This window comes from Centroberyx gerrardi, chromosome 24 (assembly GCF_048128805.1).
Source record: "Centroberyx gerrardi isolate f3 chromosome 24, fCenGer3.hap1.cur.20231027, whole genome shotgun sequence".
Taxonomy (NCBI): Eukaryota; Metazoa; Chordata; class Actinopteri; order Beryciformes; family Berycidae; genus Centroberyx; species Centroberyx gerrardi.
In genome coordinates, this window is record NC_136020.1 from 22,769,227 (window position 1) to 22,793,288 (window position 24,062).

Here is a 24,062-nt window from a genome sequence, read left to right on the forward strand (position 1 = left end):
AAATAGGTTTATATAAATATAAGTATGTAGAAACAGTGTTATAGAATATACAATATGAATATGTATACAGCAAGAAATAGTGGAGCTGGTATGAAAATGTCAGTATTTATCTAGTTTAATCTATTTACATCTTTTTTTTTTTTTTTTAATGAATGAAATGATAGTCTATCAAAATAACTGGGTTTTATGGACGCTTGTGTGTGTGTGTGAGAGAGAGAGAGAGAGAGAGAGATACTTGTGTGACAGACAGGGACACGGAGAAAATATTTCTAGATAAATGTGTCTTTATATTTTAATAAGAAACCGGACAGATTCATTAATTGGACGGTCATGTTGTTGTTTAAACGCAGGAGGCGCTGGTGTCGTTGGCTTTTTTCTTCCAGGAAAAAAAAAATTCCCTTGATGCCTCAGTTCTGTAGTTTTGTAGTTTGCAGATTAGCTAGCTAGTGTTTGTTAGCTAGCCAAAACAGCTAGGAAGTAAAGGGAAGAGGGAGTCCAAGTCCAGCAGGAGGTGAGAGACACTCAGCAGCAAGTCGAGTTAGTAAAGTAGATATTTGTTTAGTTTATCGTTACTTTATCGGTTTCATATCTGCTGCTACGAACTGAACGTACGCAGCCAACTGAGTCTTTGCTTGCTAAGTTGCTACTAACGTTAGCTTAACGTTACTTGGATGCTTCTGTCCAGTTTAGCTAAGCAGCGGTCAAACTGGCTTTGTGCTCCGAAATACGTGTGTACCGTGACAATTGGCATTTGCATCGGGAAAACCTGTTTGAATACTGTGGAGTAACTGTTCGTTTGCGGTCTGTGGGTCTGACTTTACTGGAAAAAGTAAACATGCACGTCAGACAGGGACGTGTCCGATAATGGACGCACATGTAGCTAGGTTAGCCAGCTGGCTCGGCGGGACAGAGAGCGCCACATTTGAAAACAACACAAACCTGTTGGTGTGTTTTGAAGTGTTAGTTAGCTAGGAAACGGTGATTACACGTTAATTATGATCGGCTCCCAGCTGAGGGGAAGCAATTATTAACTGGAGAGCTAACTGATGACACGCTGTCTAATCTGTGTGTTTCCTCTGTTTATGTTTCTCTGTGTGGGAAAGCAGCCTGTCTTACTGCCAGTTAACCTCAGCTAGTAGCGAGAAAACTCGTTTAATTCATCGTTAATTTCCTTCCCACGATCCACCAAATGAGAAAACGTTTTAAGTTTGAGTCTATTAAATTGTTGGCCGTCCTATATATAAATGTGGCATATTGCAAACCCATTGTAGCTCTCATTCAATAGCCTTTAGTCATAGTTGTGCCTCAGCTTTGGATTAAAATAGACTTTTTTTTTAATGCAATTTAGTAAACATTCTTCCAAATTATCTGGTCTTGTTTTGAGTCTTTCTTTGTGTATTTTAGACAGCCCCTATGTGTTTATGGGGTCTTGAATAAGCCAATGACAGAATTCATGCTGTGAAAATGTCATTTTGGAAGTTAATTATTATATATTTTTTAATTCTGCCTGTTCAACCTCAGTCTGAAAGCGTCCTCAGAGACAGACAAGATGCTTGATGTGGAGTGCTGTGTGTTTGCAATCAAGCCCAGCGTGTCTCTGTCCTCCCCAGACTCTGCTGTTTCCACAACAGACCGGCCGAGCAGAGCAGCTAACTAATCACTTGAGGTTGATTCAGGGCCTTGTCTTGACGGCTAAGCGGTTGTAATTTTCACAAGTAGCTGGGGGACTCTCTCAGAGCCGCCATGGTAACGCTGACAACAGAGACTGAGCTGATTTTTCTTTTTGAGAGAACCACACCACACCTCAGAGAGATCCAGGCTTTCTTTGTCACTCCATCGTTTCATTTGAGGACTGACAACAACTTTTTTGTGTCTCCTACACAACAAGTCCTTGGCTCAGTTTACCCAGCGTTCACTTTTGTCCCCCTCTCCCTTCTTTGCCTCTGTCCTGTAGGGGTGAGATGAACCTGTCCGCCCTTGGCCGGTCGGCCCCGCTCTTCTCGAACCCGGAGCCCGGGGCGGCGAGGCCCGCGGCCATGCTGGGGGGGTCCAGCGGGCCGGGGGGGTCGGAGACGGAGCTGCAGAAGATGCTGATCGACGAGAGGATGAGGTGTGAAAACCACAAGAGCAACTACGAGACTCTGAAGGGGGAACACACCAGGTAACGGCTCTTTGTACACCTGAATCTGTGTTTCTCCTCCTCTGACTCTCCCCTTTCTCAACTTTTCCCTCACTTCATCACACTGAAACAAAAGGTATAAATTTACATGAGTGTGTAGATATGAGAAAGTGAGGAGAGGAGGACATTGTGGCTGAATATCAGGGTTAGACTGATTTATCAGGCAGAAAAACTGATTATCGGCCAGTCAGTGTCGTCCACCTCTGATATGATGAATATATGATGCACCTTGATTGATTACATATTCCACAATAGAGGTCTAAATACTGTTTCAGAGGCTTTTCCAACCCGACAAGAATATAATTCTGTGGGAAACACTGAATACTTGGAAGAAAAATAGAACACGCACATCCAGAAAACGGGCTGGTGTGCAGGTGCAGGATGGAAGAAAACCTCAATAAATAGAAGTATAAATAGAAAAATGACACTCAATAATACACCTCAAAATATCCCCAAAAGCTCCCAAGTAATTAGAACGTTATATTTCGCTGTGTGCCGACTCTATTCTTCTATTTAAACACTGAAAGCTTGTAATTTTCTGGCATGAAAATGGTAAAATGCAAAGATATTGACTATTGCCACAAAATATTTTCTGTTGGCAGCTTCAATTCAAGAAATATTTCAGCCTTCAAAAATATCTAAGGTGCAGTCAGGTGTGTTTTTCACAGTGCAGTGTTCTTCACAGTGTCCCGTAAGGTTTTGGTCTGTATTTATGTTTTGGTATGTACTTGTACCCGTGTGTCCGTGTGCAGGCTGCAGCAGGAGTTCACGCGGGCGCAGGCGGAGCTGAAGCGGCTGCTGAGCGACCGGCAGGCGCAGCAGGAGAAGCTGCAGCTGCTGCTGGCCGAGCTGCGGGGAGAGCTGCTGGACAAGACCCGGGAGCTGGAGGAGCTGCGGCTGCAGGTGGGGTGTGTGTGTGTGTGTGTGTGTGTGTGTGTGTGTGTGTGTGTGTGTGTGTGTGTGATGATGATGATGCATCACCCGCTAACCGGGTTTCAGCATGTTCAGATTTCTGCTGATTGGCCCAAGGAAGAACTCGTCAATGCTTTAAGATGCGGAGTTCATTTTGATATCGCCCATGTGTTATGTGAAGACAAGTCTGACAGATGCTAATGAGGTTGTCAATCAGTGACCTCATTAGTATAATTTGTTCTTCTTCTTCTTCTTCTTCTTCTAACTATTCCAATCTGCACATTTAGGCCCCCCGCAGAAAATTTGAAAGTATCGGAACGTTTCTAAAATTCAATACTGAATTCAATCTTCGGCAAAGTAGTATTGTAATTTTGCTCACTAGTTGCCTTGTTGTTTTTCTTTTTGTTTATTTTCAGGTTGAAAGTAAAAAGTTTTTCCATCTCACCTGCACAAATTAGTAATAGCATCTCTTTCTTTGTTTTATATCACTGTATTTTATCAGCGCTTTATCATTGTGCAGCTAAACTAAACTTTACCTGGCTTTCTGGATACAAAGAGTCACTGTGTGTGTGTGTGTGTGTGTGTGTGTGTGTGTGTGTGTGATGATGATGCATCACACCGCTGGGTTTCAGCATGTTCAGATTTCTGCTGATTGGCCCAAGGAAGAACTCGTCAATGCTTTAAGATGCGGAGTTCATTTTGATATCGCCCATGTGTTGTGTGAAGACAAGTCTGACAGATGCTAATGAGGTTGTCAATCAGTGACCTCATTAGTATAACTGGTTCTTCTTCTTCTTCTTCTTCTTCTTCTTCTTCTTCTTCTTCTTCTTCTTCTTCTTCTTCTAACTATTCCAATCTGCACATTTAGGCCCCCTGCAGAAAATTTGAAAGTATCGGAACGTTTCTAAAATTCAATACTGAATTCAATCTTCGGCAAAGTAGTATTGTAATTTTGCTCACTAGTTGCCTTGTTGTTTTTCTTTTTGTTTATTTTCAGGTTGAAAGTAAAAAGTTTTTCCATCTCACCTGCACAAATTAGTAATAGCATCTCTTTCTTTGTTTTATATCACTGTATTTTATCAGCGCTTTGTTATTGTGCAGCTAAATGAAACTTTACCTGGCTTTCTGGATACAAAGCGTCACTGTGTGTGTGTGTGTGTGTGTGTGTGTGTGTGTGTGTGTGTGTGTGTGTGTGTGTGTGTGTGTGGAGCAGGTGATGACCCCTCAGCGGTTGGAGCTGCTGAGAGCCCAGGTGCAGCAGGAGATGGAGGCTCCGGTCAGAGAGAGATTCAACAAGCTGGAGGAGGTCAGAGAAGTTTCTCTAATGTTTCAATCACAGTCAGATTGTAACTGTTCAACTGCCAATGTGGAATAAAGGAATTAAGGCTTTTCATGTTTGTTCATCACAACAGAATGCCTTGAATTCCTTTTTTTGGGGGGATTTTTAATTTAAGCATCAAGTACTAACCGGTAGAATAATACGGTGCCAGTTAGAGTTACAGCCCATTTACTGCTTTTTTATATCTAGTTTACATTTACTCCATTCAGTTTGTAATGCTGCTGTATGTAATTCGATTTTTTAACATTTACTCATTTTTAAAATCCCAACTTTCCGGTGTCAAACCTAGCTTGAAATGAACTGCTGTCCTGCTAAATGAAAAGCTATGGATGTGACAGTAAAGTGTCTCTGAGGATTATTTCCAATCACTGATATATGCAACTATGCTGACTGTGCAGAAACAGAGGAACTAACTAAAAAAAAAAATGCCGCTATTATCCTTCAATACTCTCTTTCCTACTTGTCTTCTGTTCTCTAAATCGGTGGCAGCAGCTGTGACTTGCTAAATCCACGGCAACAGTCCAGAGATTAGCATCGAGTGCTTTTGTCAGGACCGAACTCAACATCTAACACCGGGTGTTTGAATCTGTGCGAGTGAATAGCGTCTAATTTACCTTTCCCCACCTGACTCTCCCCTCTTCCCTCTCTGATTCGTCGCTGATCTCCTCTCCAGGAGACGGAGAAGTACCGGTCGGAGTACAACAAGCTGCGGTACGAGTTCACCTTCCTCAAGTCCCAGTTCGACCACCAGAGAGAAGAAAACACTCGTGTCCTGGAGGAGAGGAGGATCCGCTATGAGGCAGAGGTGTGTGTGTGAGAAAGAGTTGAGGTGTTTGCTGATTCAGGATCTAGCAGCACTGCATATTACTGATGGGACGATATATCAAAATTCAATATATCGCAATACAAAAAGTGTCAAAGAACATGAATGGTGATATCAGCTCCATGTTATTCTGCTGTCAGGAACATGAATGGTGATATCAGCTCCATGTTATTCTGCTGTCAGGAACATGAATGGTGATATCAGCTCCATGTTATTCTGCTGTCAGGAACATGAATGGTGATATCAGCTCCATGTTATTCTGCTGTAGTAATCACTAATGAGACTCTTGACCATCACGGTTTCACAAGCTCTCCATCCAAATTATATTATTGTCACTTTGTAATGACATTTTTAAATTGTTGTTTACATTCTAGCAGCCAATGGCATCGCTGGAAAGATTTGAGTCTCAGAAATAAACAGAATTCTGCACAGTCAGACTTTGTTGTCACTGAACTTTTATTGATCACATCGTATCCTGGTTGGATTGATGCTGAACTTCAGATCACGTATTGAATCGTATCCTAAGAGAAGCAGATAGTCCATAATTTTCCACAAAATATAAATTTAAAATGATTTTATAAGTACTTTACAAGCTTCCGCCAAAAAACTATCCATCAGGACTGTCAACAAATAACCAACTTCTGAATGTTTTCACTGGCCAATCAGAATAGAGTATTCAACAAAGCGACGTAGTAATCATGATTAAAACATCATGAAAAAAAATCAGTATGATCGTTTTATCCATAATGCGTCTGATTCCCTTGGCTCCCTGCGGTCAGGTGTGTCGTCTGGAGCGGGACAAGGAGGACCTGGCGGCTCAGTACCGCGGCTCGGACCCGGCGCGGGACGGGAAGCGGGTGGAGGCTCTGCTGAGGGAGAAGGCCCAGCTGCACCTGCGGCTGAAGGGCCTGGAGGGCGAGGTGGCCGAGCTGCGCGCCCAGCGGGACGACTCGGGCCAGCAGGCCGAGAGCGTCCAGCGCGTCCAGGTCCGCCAGCTGGCCGAGTCCCAGGCCGCCGCCAAGTCGCTGGAGGTGAGACGCCATGTTGGATCTTACTGGAGTCGGGACTGTACTACAGATCAGACAGGGAAGATCCTCGGTCGCTTCAGTTTTACCTGTATGTGCCTTCACAGTAGTGCTGAAACGATTAGGCGATTAATCGATTAGTCCAGAAAATGAATCGATTATAAGTGTATTTTTCTGTTTTTATTCTATTTTTCTATCCCGTATCCTTTTGTTATTTACTGCTGCAATGACCCAGTTTCCCTGCAGCGATCATTAAAGATTTCCATCTTCCTTTATGTGATAGTGCTGTAAATAAGAAAGGGACAGGATCTGGAATTAGCTGAGCTTTATGTTTCTTCCTAGTAAATGTGACAGTTACTTTGGTGGTTGATGAATGTGATTGGCTCCCAGGCGGAGCGTCAGTCGCTGCGTCTCCAGCTGGAGCGTCTGGAGAGCGAGCTGCGGCTCAGCCACGATCAGAACGGCCAGCTGACCGGACGGCTGCACCGAGCTGAGAGAGAGGTCAACGCCCTCACCTGCCAGGTACGCTGACCTCTGACCTCCGACCTCCAAGACCTTTACACCGGCCATGATATTGTTTCACTAGTCGTTACTTAGCTCTCACTGGGCTTCCATACGATCATTTCTGTGTGACGAGCTGGACAGCTGGATGTAAACAGGTTAAGTGTGCTCACAGCACAGAGAGGCACTGTGGGTAACAGATATAGTGCTGAAACAATTAGTTGATTAATCAATTAGTTGATTGACAGAACATTTATCAATTATAATTTTGATAATCAATCATTTTAGTCATTTATCAAGTAAAAATACCAAACATTTGCTGGTTAAGATTTGCTGTTTTTCTCTGTTTTATATCATTATAAGATTAATACTTTGGAGACTGTGATATATGGTCGGTTTGACTATTGTTGACAAAATGTACTTATTGTAAGTTGCTTTGGACAAAAGCGTCTGCTAAATAACATAATGTGATGTAATTTTAGTCATTTATCATTTTGTTACAGCTTCACAAATACTAAGATTTGCTGCTTTTCTCTATTTCATCTTTTTTGTGGCTGGTTTGGTTTTTTGGAGTCACTTTGAGCTCTGGGAAATGTGACGGGCATTTGTCATTATTTCTGACATTTTATAGACTAAATGATTACTTGATTAATTGAAAAAATGATCGATAGGTTCATCGACAGTGAAAATAATAGTCAGATATCATGAACTGTGATCTTCACCTCCCTGCCGGCCGGCTCTCAGGTTGAAAGCATGAAGCACTCGCACAAGAGGGAGGTGGCCAACGTCAAGCTGGAGTCTGCCAGGTGTAGAGGAGAGGTGGAGAGAGAGAGAGACACACTGCAGGGGCAGGTTGAAGGTGTGGAGCGCACACACACACACACACACACACACACACACACTATGAGATGATCACATTTTGCCTTTCTGTTTTTGTGCAGTGGTTAAATCTGTCTGTTAAGTCTGTTTCTCTCTGGATCTCTCTCTGTTTCTGTCTCTCTCTCTTCCTCCAAAAACTCTGAAAATAAATGATCTAAACTTAAGGTCTTAAGAAGTATTTAAACATCTTAAATATGGCTGTTAAAGGTCTTATTTCTTCACCATTTCATGTCAGGTTTCTCAGATGAATCAGTTCAATCTGCATCCTGAACACAGCTGCACTTCATGTCCATTAACTATTTATTTCCTTGTTTTCTTTTTTCTTATTCTGCCCATTTCTAGTTTCACAGCTTTCATCAGCTGTTCAGTCACAAACAGGCTGCTGTTGTCAGCTTTGTTTCTTTTTTTGGTTTTTAAATTTGTCTTAAATTAAATTCCAGGCAGCATCAAAAAGGTCTAAAGTCTTAAAGATATTCTGTTCTCTCTCTGAAAAATACACTTCATGCCTCTGTTCATCTAGTCTAGTTTTATGTTTTTTTTACTATTCATATGTTAGATTATTATTGTTGTTATTACTATTAATATATTGTTCTGATTTTCATTATTGTGTTATCTCTTTATTGATCTTCTTATCTTGTTAGTACTTTGTATTGCAATCTTTTGCACGAAAGGTGTTATGTACATAAAGTTTGATTGATTGATTGATTGATTGATTGATTGATTGATTGATAGTCCAGACCTTCACAATCGTAGTTTGTCTCGGAGAAAAACTTCCAGCATCATTTTATTATTTGTCTCCAAAGATTAATAATTTCTGTCGGTTTTTGTATCGTTGATCAGCCCATTTCCCTCCCACACCCCAGATGATGATGATAACGTGTGTGTGTGTGTGTGTGCGTGTGTGTGTGTGTGTGTGTGTGTGTGTCAGGCCTGCAGACGGACCTGGAGGTGCTGAAGGCGACTCTGGAGCGGCAGAAGGAGGTTCTGGCGGAGAAGGAGCGGGAGCTGGTGAGGAAGGTGCAGGCGGCCCGCGAGGACGAGCTCCGCAAGACCGCAGCGCTGCACGAGGAGAAGTGAGAATACCCACAATCCTCTTTGTTTCATATCAGTCATATGGTTTTTAGGCGGCAGTAGACTAGAGATCAGAAAAGAGGTTTGAATCCCTGGAAAAGGCTGAGAAACGCTCTTGAGCAAGGCACAGGAGGAGATGAGTCGGTTTCAAATGTACATTATTTTTGTTTCCCATTTGTTTTTTATTTTAATTCAGTTCACATTCATTGAATTTTATTTTATTTTATTCTTTTAAATGAGTAAATGAAAAAACCATTGCAGTGTGAAGCAGAAAATTCACGTTCATAAATCCTCATCACCGTCCCGATCATATTAAGACTACCTATAAAGACACTTATATTTTCCCATAGAAGAGAAAATATAAGTGTCTTAATAGGTAGAAAATAAGTGATAATAATAAAAATACTCAATTGCAATGGAAGAAGAAGAAAATTAAAGTTCTACTGTTTTCCACCATGCTGCGCTTTGTTGTCACTTTAGATTCTGTCATCCAATTTGGTGTCTTTCCTTCTTTTTTTTTAACTTTTTTTGGCTGTTTGTTTTGTGAGATGTCTTGATGAGCCATAAGCCCCTATGGTTTGTTGTATGTCATCTACACAAATTAATAATTTACATCTTCTCTTTCTGTTTTTTAATAACTTTTAATCTGCAACTAAACCTTTGTCTCCTCTTCTGTCCTGTCCTTTCCTCTGTACTTGACTTTGAAACCTTTGCTTACTGTCCGTTTGGTTTCTCCGTGGTCAGGTTGGATCTGGAGACCCGGCTGGCGGAGCTGGAGCAGCAGAGGGCGCTGCAGGACGCCGCTGGCCACGCCCACCAGGAGGAGTGGGAGGAGCGTCTCCGCAGCGCCCAGCAGGGGGAGGAGTCAGTCCGCAGGGAGCTGCAGAGCCTGAGGTCCGCCGCACTTCAGCTTCATGTTGATTCAGACCATGTTAATATGATGATGAAACTCAGCGGAGACAGAGAACATCTATCAGCTCAGTAATTTAAAGTTATTGATAAACCAGACAGAGGCACATTACCGCCTCGGCTTCGGACTTACTGGCCAAACTATAATAATAATAATAATAATAAACTTTTTATTTTTCTGTATAGCTTTCTTAACAGTCTTACAAAGTGCTTCACAAAACAAGTACAAAATACAGCAGTAAAACGATAAATAAAACACAAAGAAGGATCAGAAAACATAATAAAAAAAGTAAAATATAAGGAAAACATATAAAAGAGGACTAGTCAAATTCTTCACATCTCTGTGCTAACATCTGGTGGTCTGCTCTTCCAAATCAATCATCTCAAGTTAGACTTGCTGAGTTTGGTAGGAATTTTTTGCACTTTTATTACCGATAAAGCAGAAATGATAAAGACAGCAAGATGGTATCAACTTGGAGAAATCTGTGCAGGAATCTATAAAGTTTGTGAAAGCCAAGAAGAGAATGAAGGGGGAGGATTTCTGTATGGTGGCATATCTATTTGTCTATTCATAAGTGTCTTCATTTATTTATCTGTTTCATTTTGTGTGTGTTAGGATCAAACTGCAGCAGCAAGGCTCGCAGCTGGAGGAGCTGGACAGACAGAAAGCAGAGCTGGCCGACCTGAAGCAGGTACCGCAACACCTGAACCGGAGTTTTCTGTCGAGACTCGACTTGCCCTGCAGCGGTCAGGCCGTTTGCCTGAACTAAATGTGATTTTTGTGTCTTTGGCCCCCGCAGCAGAACCAGGATCTGGGCGTCCAGCTGGGGACGCTGTCTCACTCTGAAGGCGAGCTGCTGGAGACGAACCAGCGGCTGAGAGACACTCTGGACAGAGTGAGAGAGGAGCTGAGGACGACCCGAGGCCAGGCGGAGAGGAGCCAGCACGAGGCCGAGAGGTGAGAAGAAACACACGTAACACACACAGCATGTCCACTGGAGCCTGCTTCTCATCATCTGAAGATAAACTCATCACCCAAATCTTTAAAGGATACGGCCGGTGTTTTTTAATGCATTTCTTATCGTCAACAAATCCTATGAAAATAACAAAATCAACAATGTGTTTGCTCTACTCCCGTTACTTTCCCACTTCCCACGTACCGTTTTTAGTCTTCAGCCCGGAAGTCATTGGCTCCAATTGTAAGATAAAAACCTTTAAATACAGCTCACAAAGACATAGTTTACATTTTAAAAATCTCTAACTGTCACCATGAAAAGTCAGGCTGTTGTAGTTATTACCAAATCAAATTCAAATGGGAACAAATTCTTCATTACACCGGGGACTATTTTCTGTGCTACGGAACTACTTTCCTGAGATGGAAAGCGTGTTTACGGTCGGCTTATTAAGTCGTTTGAGTAAAAAGTCGTCCGGCCCGGTGCATCGTGATGATGAAATGTGCTGCAGAGCAGCAGCATGGCTCTGTGACGGGTTTTAATAGTTTTTAATACAGTGGAGTTCTATGGCTGCTGGGACATGAGGCTGCACTGGGCACCGGCTGCATGGACGAGACTTGTTAGCGAAACAAATTCATTGCTGATTTTGTTATTTTCATAGGATTTGTTGACGGTAAGAAATGCATTAAAAAACACCGGCCTTATCCTTTAAAACCCCTCAGAACAAATTCCCAATCCCCATATTTACAAGTCATACTCACAAGCCATTGTTCATGGCATTTTTGTTTTTGTATCTGTCTTGTATGTGTTTGTTTTTGTCTTTGACTTCTTTGTTTGTACTGTTAACTATTGGGACTAAATAAAACATTTTAAAAAAAAGGGAGAGTGAGAGTGAGAGCAGGGCATTGAAAAGTCTGAAAAAGTCTTAAATTATCTACATTTTAGGCCTTACTTACAAGTATTAAATGTCTTAAATCCAGTTATTAGAAGTCTTATTTATTCACCATGTAATAACAGGTTTTTTAGATGAATCCAGAACAGAGTTAGTAGTTCAATCTGCGTCCGATCCGCTTTACTGAACACAGCTGGACTTCATGAGCCTTAACAGTTCATTTCCTGGTGTCTTTTTTTTCTCATTCTAGACGTAAAAAAACAACACACACACACTCCAAAACATCTTCTTTGTTGTGGTGCTGGGGGTGAAGCGGCTCCTTGGTTGACTTTGTCAGAAAAAGAGAAACAAACTTCCTACTACTGTAATGACATTTTTAAATTGTTGTTTACATTTTAGCGAGCCAAAGCCATCGCTAGAAAGATTAATGTGTCAGAAATAAACAGAATTCTGCTCAGTCAGCAATCCTGTCCACTGGAAAGCACTTGAAGCTTGAATTCTCTTTAGCAGGTTTCTCCTTCTCTGTCATCTGAAATGCCTCTTTCCCTCCCTCCTCCTTCCCTCCCTCCCTCTCCTCCCTCTCTCCTCCCTCCCTCCTCCCTCTCTCCTCCCCCCCTCTCCGTCTCTCCTCCCCCCTCAGGCAGGTGGAGGAGCGGCGGGTGGAGTGGTTGGAGGAGAAGCACCAGCTGCAGGAGCGAGACGCCGAGCTGCAGCAGAAATACAGCCAGGCCAAGGAGAAGCTGCAGAGGGCAGCGCTGGCCCAGAAGAAGGTACAGAGCTCCCTTCACCTCCTTTTACCTCCCTTCATCTCCCTTCACCTCCTTTTACCTCCCTTCATCTCCCTATACCTCCCTTCATCTCCCTTCACCTCCTTTTACCTCCCTTCATCTCCCTACACCTCCCTTCACCTCCTTTTACCTCCCTTCACCTCCTTTTACCTCCCTTCATCTCCCTTCACCTCCTTTTACCTCCCTTCACTTCCCTTCATCTCCTTTTACCTCCCTTCATCTCCCTTCACCTCCCTTCACTTCCCTTCATCTCCTTTTACCTCCCTTCATCTCCCTATACCTCCCTTCACCTCCTTCATCTCCCTTCCCTTCACCTCCCTTCATTTCCCTTCATCTCCCTTCCCTTCACTTCACCTCCCTTCATTTCCCTTCACCTCCATTCCCTTCACTTCACCTCCCTTCATTTCCCTTCATCTCCCTTCACTTCACCTCCCTTCACCTCTCTTCATTTCCCTTCATCTCCCTTCCCTTCACTTCACCTCCCTTCATTTCCCTTCATCTCCCTTCACCTCCCTTCATCTCCCTTCCCTTCACTTCACCTCCCTTCATTTCCCTTCATCTCCCTTCACCTCCCTTCATCTCCCTTCCCTTCACTTCACCTCCCTTCACCTCCCTTCATTTCCCTTCATCTCCCTTCCCTTCACCTCCCTTCATTTCCCTTCACCTCCATTCCCTTCACTTCACCTCCCTTCACCTCCCTTCATTTCCCTTCATCTCCCTTCCCTTCACCTCCCTTCATTTCCCTTCATCTCCCTTCCCTTCACCTCCCTTCACCTCCATTCCCTTCACTTCACCTCCCTTCATTTCCCTTCATCTCCATTTCCTTCACTTCATCTCCCTTCACCTACTTTCTGGAACCTGCAGATTAGAGCTGCAACTAACAATTATTTTCATTATCGATTAATCTATTGATATTTTTTTCGATTAATCTTTTAGTCTATAAAATGTCAAAAATGATGACAAATGTTCATCACAAGATCCCAGAGTCCAAAGTGATTCTTCAGGTTTCTTCCTCAGTCTGCCCAGCAGACAGAAAACACAAAGGATTCATTTAATAATGAGATGAAACAAAGAAAAGTGAAACAAAGCAAAGTTAATTTTCTGTCGACCACTAAACTATTATATCTATCATATATGTTTTTGAAATTTAATGTAATTTTTTATGTAACTTTATGTAATGGTTTTAACCCTTTTATTATTTAATCAACCTATTTTATGTAAAGCACTTTGAGCTACAGTCTGTGTATGAATGGTGCTATATAAATAAACTTTAATCGACTAATCGTTTCAGCACTACTGCAGATAACATGCGTGTGTGTGTGTGTGTGTGTGTGTGTGTGTGTGTGTGTGTGTGCAGAGGAAAACTCTGACGGAGAACAAGGAGAAGAGGCTGCAGGATAAGATCCAGCTGCTGGAGGCCAAGATAGCGGAGCTGGAGCTGGAGGCGAGCGCCGCCAAGAAGTAAAACAACCCTCTATCACCTGAGTGTCTCACCTGTCTCACCTGTCTCACCTGTCTCACCTGCCAGCCGCTGCACTAGGCCAGAATAATTAAGACAAAATAATTAAGACATAATACTAATAATAAGATATTTTTTGTAGAAATATGCTGGTTTCTCTATAGAATCAGGTGAAACTTTCATTACTGAGATTGAGCAGATTTAGAGGTTTAATTTAAAACTTGCTCACTCACTTAGAAAATAGATCTTTGTCGTGTTTGTCATTGTTTTTTCTTTTTAATGACCTCACACCTGCTTTAGTCGCCTCATGGGAATAATGTAAAGCTTCAACAGTGTTAGGCTGCTTAACCCTCCAGACAGCAGAAGAACAGAAGTTTAAACGCTTTGTGTAGAGCAGCGTAACAGGCAGCCAATCAGGAGCCTGTTTCATACAGAGCTGTTGTTTTGCTTTGATTTGATTGGCTCACAGTCAGAGAGTACACCGGTCAAATATCAAATGTCACGTCTCCTCCAGACGCCCGTCGTACTCGGAGGAGCAGGCGCAGCTCGGCCGGCGGCTGAAGGAGCTGCAGCGACGACACAGCGAGTTCCGACGCCTCCTATTGGGCGGCCAGGTTCCCTCTGCCGCTGGCCCCGCCCTCCTGACCTCCTCGCCCGCCCCCTTCCTCATCCCCGGCTCTGAGGGGCCCGTATCCAGCGTACTGGTAAGTACCTTTGATAAGGAAATACATGAGACTGTCACTGAAGTTAGTTGGGTGACACTTTACAGTTTCCTCATTCTGGTGCATCAGACTGTGTATTAATGTTTGGGAAGTGTTGTAGGTTCACAATAATGCTGTGCAGGTATTTAAAGCTGCACTAGGCAAGATTTTAATGTAAAATCCGCCTCTTATTACTCTAAATCACAAAGTGTGGCTGCAGCAGAGAAGAACGTCCCATCACAACTAATTGAGATCCCACAAATTCACCCAAATTCAAATCTCAAATTTTGCATTTTTTTGTAAAATCCAAAGCAGCGAGTGAGTTTCACCTCCTCCTCCACCCCCACCAGACACTCAGAAAACGACATTTACAGGATTTCTGGGTAATGAAGTCCTCAAAGTTCAAACGATTTCCTCTCGCTGCCGTTTAGAGCCGCCGACATGTGAAGTTGCCTAGTGCAGCTTTAATCTACATCATCTCTCTAAATGTATAACACACTTACAAGGGTTTAATACCACGAAGTGAGTACAAAGTGCATGAATGTAAAGAGTTGTACATTATGTACGGGGGAGATTTTCATTAAGAAGTCACCCAGCAGTGGGCGGTGTTACCCTGCAGGTCAGAGAAGCCGCTGTTTCTTTATCTTAGTTTTCAAATTTAATTCCAAGTAGCACTAAAAAGGTCTTAAAAAGTCTTAATTTTCCCTTGAAATGTACAGCAGCTGCTTCCTCTTGGCTCGCTGCTCTGCTGTCAGTACAAACTGAGGAAAGCCAGGAGGATCATGGGAGAATCCAGAAAACGGCGACAGTTTACCATTGTTTTTTTTATTGTGGCTTCATCAGACTAACATGTTTGGGGATAAAGCCTCAGAAGCCGTCAGAGCACCGTCCGCTCTGATGATTTTCTGGATTTTTGGAGTGCCGCTCTCCTATTGGTTTATTGGTTTATTGGTTTATTGGATAGGATCCCCATTAGCACAAACAGCCGCTATTCTTCCTGGGCTCCACACATAAATGTCACATCCAATTACAACAGGTAATAATAATAAAATACAAAAGAAAGAAGAAAAAATGTTTTAAAATAACAGAAGACAAAATAATAACAATAATGATAATTTACTTACAATGTTTCATTGTACTATACCCATATTTCAACCACAAATTCCCCACAATATCTCGACATCAAATAATGCTCAAGTTTAAATTTAAAACCTTTTTTATTGCACATCTGGAAGACAATTCCAGCTTTTCATTTCTCTATATATATATACTGAACATTTCATGCTATTAGTTTTGGCCTTTGGAAGCATACACAATTTGGCTGTTGCATGTCTTGTTGTGTGTGTTGTTTGGACACGCCACATTTTCCTTTACTCTTTATCACATTTTAGAATAACAGTAAAGACTCAAAACTATGAAATAACACAAATGGAATTATGCAGCGACCAAAAAAGTGTTAAACAAATCAAAACTATCTTAAATTTTAGATTCTTTGCCTTGATGGAAAGGCAAAGGCTTTGGAAAGAAATTCATACATAGGATCAACTTCACTATTTATATTTGTCTAAGAAACTCATTTCAAGCATTTAAGCAGAAGCCTTTAGATCAGAATGGCTTTAAGAGAATGAGGAACACAGAACATTCCGTCAGGACGTCCAGACTGTTGCTGATGCTCCTCATGACTTTCCTCTTAATCTTGGCTTTCTGAAACCTGCAGATATCATGTTAATACACTTGAATGTTAAAGTAGATATTTCCTGGTGTGTGTGTGTGTGTGTGTCAGGAGGAGCAGCATCAGAGGGAGCTGTCTCTGCTGCGCCGCAGGCTGCAGGACCTGGAGAACGCCCAGCAGCAGCAGCTGGAAGAGCTGGGGTCTCTGGTGCACCCCCATCCCGAACTCTGACACCCAAACCCCCCCACCCCTCTCCCCCCAAAAAAAAAATCACACAGGGAGCCGGAGCTTCTGCACTATTTCCCTTCAGACTTTCATTGAAATCACATGATGGCGTCCTGTTTCAGTCAGATCAAAGGCATCGACAGTGTTTTTGTAAAAGACAAAACGTTATTTATTGGCGTTATTTACATAAAACGAGAGAGGTGACAGTTGTTTTTGTCAGCGTTTACATTTCCCTCCACTGGGAAAAATCCTAAACGCCTCGACCGTCGGCGCCTTTTGTCACAAACCGATGGCGAAGGCCAACCGCCGACTTCCTCAGGGTTTTTACGTCTGCGTTCAGATGTTTGTGTCAGATGTTTACAGTCGGGACACGAGTCTCGAGGAGCGTTGGGTCCCGAGTCGCTCCGGAGCCAAAGGAGGAAAACATCCAAGACGCTTCAGACTGTTTACTTGAACTGAACTGAAACAATGATCTAAAAATGAACTTTTTCTAGGGTATCTGAGGTTTTGACTGTGTGTGTGTGTGTCTGTGTGTGTGTGTGTGTGTGTGTGTGTGTGTGTGTGATCATGAGCTGTGATCATCATGGTAAGTATACTGTGGCAACATGAACCGAACTTCCTTTTTTTCTATTGAAGTGAACTGAGGAGCCATTATTCAGCGTGCAAATGCATCATCACACTAAAATCAATTTCAGACACAAGACTGGTCAGTGGTCATTTTTATTTACAGCAGTGAACTTGTGTGTTTTGTGCAGTTTTGTTGTCTGTTAACTCGACAGATGTGTGTTTCTGAAGGCTGGTACCGATATCTCTGGAATGAAGACGATATTTTTTGCTATTCAAGACCTTTTAAATTTGACAATTTCCATGGCAAAAATTGTCTTTTTTTCCCTTGAATTTTCTTCTCATCAGGGTGGAAAAGCCTCTGAAACATTTAGAGCATCATGGGACACTAAAACTCTCCACTGAAACCCAGACTGATGAATGTCTTTTAGGGTTAGCAGCTGTTTAAAGCAAAGTGAGGCAGGTTTCATCGAAGGTTTTGCAGACTGACGCTCCTGAAGCTGTTGAGCAAAATAATTTCTTCACCTCCATCATATTAGCAGGCGACGACACTGACAGGTCAGTATCTGTTTTTCACTTAAAGGCCAGTATCGGCCTGATATATCAGTCCAGCCTCCTCCTGTCCTGTCTGTCCTGCAGGGATTAAAGCTCTTCTGTCATATTGTCATTCAGTAGTGAGGCGGTGTTTGGCAGCAGGCCTGGGATCAGCTCCAGGGAGTTCATGATGAGGGAGAGGAGGAGCGGCTCAGTCCCAGGTGCAGCTCTTCAGTCCGTCAAACAGGTTTTTAACGTGCTGCAGTTCCTCCTTCAGCTCAGCGGGGGCGCCGTTCTGATCCAGCTTCTGTTTGATCTGCAGGAAAGACAGAGCACACACATTCACTGCAAGAAAAATATCCGTCTTGGTCACATTCAGTCTTAAAATCTTATAAGAGAAGTGAAAGATTCTGCCAACAGGGTGAAAGAATTGCTCTGGTTTCCAAAGCATCTTCACTTGTTTCAGGAGTTTCAGGAGAAACAAGTGTCAGTATCTTGGAATAAGACGGATCAGTCTGCTTGTATCAAAAGCATGCGCTGTGAAGCCTAAAAATAAAACTCACTTATGTAAAAATAGGAGTACACTGTCCATTTTAACAAGTCATTTAGTCTAGCATTGAGTCGTACAACGTTTCCTTTCCTGAAAACAAGTGAAAAATTTTGTTCGGTGAGATAATTCCACTTCTTTCCCCCAAGAAAACGACACTTGATTCAAGAAAATATTTTGAAACGACTTGATTTGCATTGAAAACAAGTGGAATTTTCTCACTCCACTGGCAGATGAATTGACTGGAGATGATGAGATGAACATTTTTGAGGGCGAGTCGGGGGCAAGAAAAAAAAAAAAAACCCATGCCACCCAACCCACAAGAACAGGAAATCGCCTTAGAATCAAAACAAGAGGCAAAGCAGAAGCTGTTAAATCTCATTTCCTCTAGACGAGGTGTTGCTGCTGGTTTGTTTGTTCGCTGTCGGCTGCCGGCTGACATCTGACACCAGCGATGGAGTAAAATAGTGGGTAAACTATGACAAGTCTGTGATCATCATAAGACAAATGACCACCAGTATCAACGAAAATCAATTCTACTTCTATAAAAGCATTAGTTCATGCACTGCAGACCCTGTTTTCATAAAACTGACAACAGTCTGATATTATTTTCTATGATATATACGATGCATTCAAGTCAGCGATTTAAATGTCAGCCTAAAAATGTGGTTAAACTGCTCCTTAAATAAAAACGTCCCGGCCCCAGTCTGCTGCGCTGTTCCCACTGCAGCTGGAAGTTTCCCAATTATTATGATTTTTTTATTTTTTTTTCTCCTCGCATGAGACTCAGATCTGATGTTTTCTAATCGGTGTGAACATCAAGAAGTGTCATGGAGTCGCATTATTTCAGTTCCCACTGGTCCACATAGCGTTGCCATGACAATAGGTAAATCAATCAACAATTGTCATAATTTAGTCAGCTTGGTTGAGCAGTGTTGCCATGGAGGACAAGAAGACACAGCGACGGACAGAAAGAGAAATAGTGAGTATTTAAGGAGACGCTTCAATTCAGTCAAAACTACAAACTGAAATGTGTTGGAAACAAGCAGCAGATATACAAAACCAGATGAGACAATGTTTGTTTTTACTCTGCGTGTATTTTCAACATCTCTGTCAGTTCATATTGGTGTCAGATACGGGTCTGATCCTCGAATAGATATGAAACCTCATCCGAAAATACCAGATATGAGCAGCAACTCAAAAGTCAGCATGAAGGCCTTCGAGGTGAACGAAACCAAAGACACATAAACACACGAGAGACGCGGCTGTGCAATGACAGTGGAAAGCCATGAAGGTGATGTGACAGAGTGTGAAGTGAATGAATGAATGAATGAGGGAGCGCAGGAGAGAAGTTCTGACCTCACTGAAGTATCGCTGGATGTATTTGTAGAGCTCTCTGAGGGCTGCGGACTCGTTGAATTCATTTTCATGTTTCTGAAATCAAAACAACATATAACTCATTCATATCTGGTTTTCCCAGAGCCGCCAGTATTTTGAATTTGTGCCGAAGCGGGCGTTACCTTGGACTCCTCCAGCAGGAAGTCCCTGAACTCCAGGCCGCTGATCGTTGGCTGATCCCGGACCTGCCTGTAGTACGCTTTCACCTCCTGCTTGAACGTAGGAATGTCTTTGGCGTACAGGAGCTTGTTGGTCGGAGCGTGCTGCAACACAGGTAGAGAAACATCAGGTGTGACTGTATGAGGCCCGGACCGCTTCTGTTCCTCACTGTCTGGACACAAATGTTGTTTTGCTCCTAGTTACATTGGACTTTTAGCTTTTGTCCTTATTCACACAGCGGCCATTTTGAACACTCAAGATGGGGAAACTATACCCAGAAGATTGGTGTATATACAAGCATTACTTCAACACATAAGTGAGGACTGACGGTAGACCTAACAATTATTAAATTAGCAGCAATCTCAGGAAGACCAACCACAACAACTGCTTTAAGTTAGCAGGTAAGTTAGTTAGCTAGCTTACTAGCTAGTAAGCTACTAGCTAGCTGCCTAGGCTAGACTGGTAGCCAATGATAGTGGGCGAAATATATTAAGATGTGAACCTATATCCCACCGGATTGTTGAGATCCATTCGTTTCAGTGTGGAATGTTTTTCAGTGGGGAATTGTGTAATGATAAATGTTTATATGATGCATCTGCGTTCACAACAGCAGGACAGAGCTGGACTGCACATGCGTTTCATTTATAGCATCCCACCCTGAGTGTTCAAAATGGCCGCCATGTGAATAAGGTCAATACAAACTTTTCTTGGAGGCCTAGCTGCTCTGGAGGCAGAAATTACATCATTGGTTGAGTTAAAGCTCAGTGGGTGGAGCTATAGAACCACTTTTCGGAGCGCAGGTTAGCGAACTCTGGGTAAACTAAGATTCACGCACACAAAATTCACCTCTGCTGCTGTTTGTAGTGCCTGTGGTGTGCATGTTCCATATTTATCATAAAAGAAGGAACTCTGGTCAAAATATAATCCATCAAGTCAAGGTACGTTATTTGCAAGGACCAAGATGGGGAAGTTGGGGAAGTTTTTGGAACATAAATAACTTCCATTATCTTTTTAAACGAGCTACTGTTTTACTGGGCAAGACTTGTGCTGCTCTCACTGGCAGTTTCAGTAACATTTAGGTGTTGTAGAAGGACTTTTGTCTGCCCAAAGCATGCTGGGAATAGGCTCCTCCCCCCATGACCCTGAAGAGGAATAAGCGAGTACTCAAATATTTCTATACTCTTTCCACCTCTACTGCTGGATGAGGATTATCTCCACAGTGAGTGCATCAAAGCTTCAACTCCGCCTCCTCCCCGCCTCTACGCTCACAAATTCTGTCCGCTCACCTTCCCACAATCCTCTGCAAAATGTCTACGCGTGCTGTCGTTCAAATGAATGAGGGAACGTCACTTAATCTGCAAATGTCCCTCTGTCCCAGTACATGACCACCGCTACTCTTTTTTTACATCTGTCTCAACAAAGAAAGGAAAAGTGGACTTCCCGCTCTTCTTCCAGTAAATAAAATTTATCATTTTTCTGATACTTTACCTTCCCCATCTGGATGTCAGTGAGGGAGAAGGAGTCCATGAAGGCCTGAGCGATGACAGACAGGCAGCCGTCCAGATGCGGCGTCTTCTCCATGTCGAACACAAACTGGGGATTCTTCAGGATGTTGACCCAGAAGCGCAGGGGCAAACTGGGAGGGAGGAGGGAGGAGGGAGGAGGGAGGAGGGAGGAGGGAGGAGGGAGGAGCAAAGACACATCAGGCAGAGCAGCAGCTGTGGTTTTCACACTTGCGTTTCAGTGTGCTTAAGGTCATGGGAGTTGTCGTTCTTGGAAGAAAACAACCTCCTCTTCACTTGTCTACTGAGAAATCTACTCTAGATGATAACAGTATGATGTTCTGGTTGATTTGGGCGTGATTTTATCTGACTCAACAGTCAACAGCACTTCATATTAGTGTCGCCATATATTTTAATGAGCACAGATGTTAAATATGCTGTGTGTAGCATTCCTAAACATCAAGATATCAATAGCGATATCTCTGTATACTTGGCAGACGTGTGACCAAGTCAAGTTTTCTCGAGTCCCAAGTCAGTCTCAAGCCTTGAGGCACAAGTCTCAAGTCAAGTCCCAAGTCTAAATGTAGAACAGCAAGTCAAGTCAGAACAAATCAAGAGTCCAGTATCAATTTAATATCTTAAAGAAAACTAAATATCTAGGACTTTTCAATGCAATATGGTTTTAATAGGATAAAAACTTGGTAAGAGCATCATGAGTTTGATTTCTAGAATCAGTTTCAACTTCAATAAATTCAATCATTCCATACAAATTCAGAAAACAGAATTTAAATTCAGTCGTCCGCTGGAACAAATCTCATCACTTTCAATCTAAGTCATTTACACAAACACAAGATCTCAAGTCAAGACTTTAGAAACCTTTTCAAGTCATCAAAGTACAAGTCAGAGTCAAGTCCCAAGTCACCAGAACCCAAGTCAAGTCAAGTCTCAAGTCTTCTCTTCATGCATCAAGTCAAGTCTCAAGTAATTCAAATTGTGACTCGAGTCTGACTGAAGTCCAAGTTATGTGACTCAAGTCCGTAGATTTCCCATAAACTGTCGCTTTCTGCCTCCCCGGTGTCGGTCTGGGTGCGTTTGTTTTGAAGAGCAAGAAGAGGAGCTCATAACCAAAAGGCATTCTGACCAGGTAAGATAACATGTAGGCAGTGTATCTTGTGTAACAGTTTTGGTGTCCTTTGTTTACAAGAAACCACTTTTTTTAGCTCCTGTCCAAGAAGTATACTGCTCTGTGGATGAATTACATTTAATTATTATTTAATGAGTAAATTCACTGTAAAGCCTGGCCTCTGGTGGCTCATTCTGTGTCCTGAACTTGTACCTGTTGGTCTTCCAGATGTGCAGGACATCCGGGTCGCTGATCTTCATGTTGTCTGCCTGAGCGTCCAGGAAGTCGAAGAAATATTTGACAGCGTGCGGCGCTCTGCAGTTTGGCGTTCCCCAGATCGACCTGAACAGGTGTTCCACGAAGGAGTGGACCGCCACCTGAGAGAGAGAGAGAGAGAGAGAGAGAGAGAGAGAGAGAGAGAGAGAGAGAGAGAGAGAGAGAGAGAGAGAGAGGGAGAGAGGGAGAGAGGGAGAGAGGGAGAGAGGGAGAGAGGGAGAGAGGGAGAGAGGGAGAGGGAGAGAGAGGAAGAAAGAGGGAGAGAAAGAGAGAGGAAGAGAGAGAGAGAGAGAGACAGAGTTCTGAGTTTAAAATCGGAATTCTGAGTTTTAAGTCGGAATTCTGAGTTTTAAGTCGGAATTCTGAGAAAAAAGTCAGAATTTTGAGAAAAACGTCAGAATTCTAAGTTTTAAGTCGGAATTCTGAGTTTTAAGTCGGAATTCTAAGAAAAAAGTCAGAATTCTGATTTTTTTCTCAGAATTCTGGCTTTTTCTCAGTTTAAACTCAGAACTCAAATACATTTTTAAATTGTGGCCCTAATCCTCTTTCGTACTTCCCGCTCTGTATTCTAGGACGAACCCTGGTTCATCTACAGGGTTAAAAGTTTGCTTTCGGTCGTAATAACACAACCGCAAACGTGCATGAGACAGAGAGTGACACGTTGGTAATGCAGTGCGAGAGAGAAGGATGTGGCGCTGCATGGTTCCTCTTGCCTTGGTGGAGAGCAGCTTGGTGAGGTGAACTTCCTTCAGTTTTAACTTCTTCCTCTCCGGGTTCTTTCTCTGGTTCTCATCCACATCGGGATCAATCTGCGGTAAAAAGGACGGCAGCCATTGAACAAATCAATTACATCGTCTATGGTCATGGTCAATATTCAGTCGTATGCACCTAGATGTTCCTTGAAATCGACTGAAATGTTCCTATTCGATACAGTGAATTTATAATTTCACTTCTGCAAACATCACACTTATTCACAAAACAGAAATATGTCTCTCACCAAGTGGAAGTATTTTACAGAGAAGTCCTGATCATCTAGGAAACAAACAGAAATCAACAGAGATTATAACAGCAGATTCACTTCCTCTCTTCAGGCGTCTGCCGTGCCAAAGTGAACTTGGCTGGGCGGTTGGTGATTTCTTTTTTTTTGTTTTCATTTTGTTTTATGTTTTGTTTCTCTCGCACTATGAATAAAAAGTGCAGTATAAATAAAATGCATTATTAGAACTTCTGGGGACTTGTTGGTCGAGTTGCTTGTAGTGTGAACATATTGCATATTGCAGCTTTCTATGCAACTTCTCTCATGTTAAAATACAATAAATGGGATATATTTGACATTGTCTTTCTGTGACGCAGTGTGTTCAGGCCTAACCCCCCCCCCCCCCCCCCCCCCCCCGTTTGCCTGAACTGACTTTTCAATGCTGTTGGGACGTTAAAGAAAATAAAGAATAGCAAAGCTGAACGTGCAACAGAGAAGACCTGTTCAAAAAGTGTGTGAAGAAGAGTGTTCACACTACAAGCGACTCCACTAACAAATCACCAGGAGTCTGTTCATTTCCTACAGAGCAGACCGACCGGGGAAACTCGATGTGTGGACGCTCAGTGAGCTTTCGTCAACAGCCAATCAGATTTCT

General features: G+C 42.7%; 2 protein-coding genes across 2 annotated transcripts in view; one reads left to right on the forward strand and one right to left on the reverse strand.

Annotated features, from left to right (window-relative positions):
• The first annotated feature begins 434 nt into the window (after window positions 1-434).
• cep83 (centrosomal protein 83) lies at window positions 435-17,019 on the forward strand. Its single transcript, XM_071898468.2, has 16 exons — window positions 435-511; window positions 1,955-2,161; window positions 2,932-3,082; window positions 4,305-4,397; window positions 5,104-5,235; window positions 6,033-6,284; window positions 6,669-6,800; window positions 7,524-7,638; window positions 8,587-8,731; window positions 9,474-9,623; window positions 10,255-10,330; window positions 10,439-10,596; window positions 12,124-12,253; window positions 13,629-13,732; window positions 14,245-14,434; window positions 16,215-17,019. The coding sequence occupies exons 2-16, from the start codon at window positions 1,962-1,964 to the stop codon at window positions 16,332-16,334; spliced, it is 2,148 nt and encodes a 715-aa protein (XP_071754569.2). The 5' UTR covers window positions 435-511; window positions 1,955-1,961; the 3' UTR covers window positions 16,335-17,019.
• Window positions 17,020-17,029: 10 nt separating this feature from the next.
• plxnc1 (plexin C1) overlaps window positions 17,030-24,062 on the reverse strand; it is a 37,558-nt gene continuing 30,525 nt past the window's right edge. The window contains exons 25-31 of the mRNA XM_071898462.2: window positions 23,429-23,463; window positions 23,145-23,240; window positions 22,369-22,532; window positions 21,019-21,166; window positions 19,494-19,634; window positions 19,333-19,407; window positions 17,030-17,742 (exon numbers count right to left, since the gene is read on the reverse strand). Coding sequence (XP_071754563.2) covers window positions 17,638-17,742; window positions 19,333-19,407; window positions 19,494-19,634; window positions 21,019-21,166; window positions 22,369-22,532; window positions 23,145-23,240; window positions 23,429-23,463 — 764 coding nt within the window. The 3' untranslated portion in view covers window positions 17,030-17,637. The remainder of the gene's footprint in view (window positions 17,743-19,332; window positions 19,408-19,493; window positions 19,635-21,018; window positions 21,167-22,368; window positions 22,533-23,144; window positions 23,241-23,428; window positions 23,464-24,062) is intronic.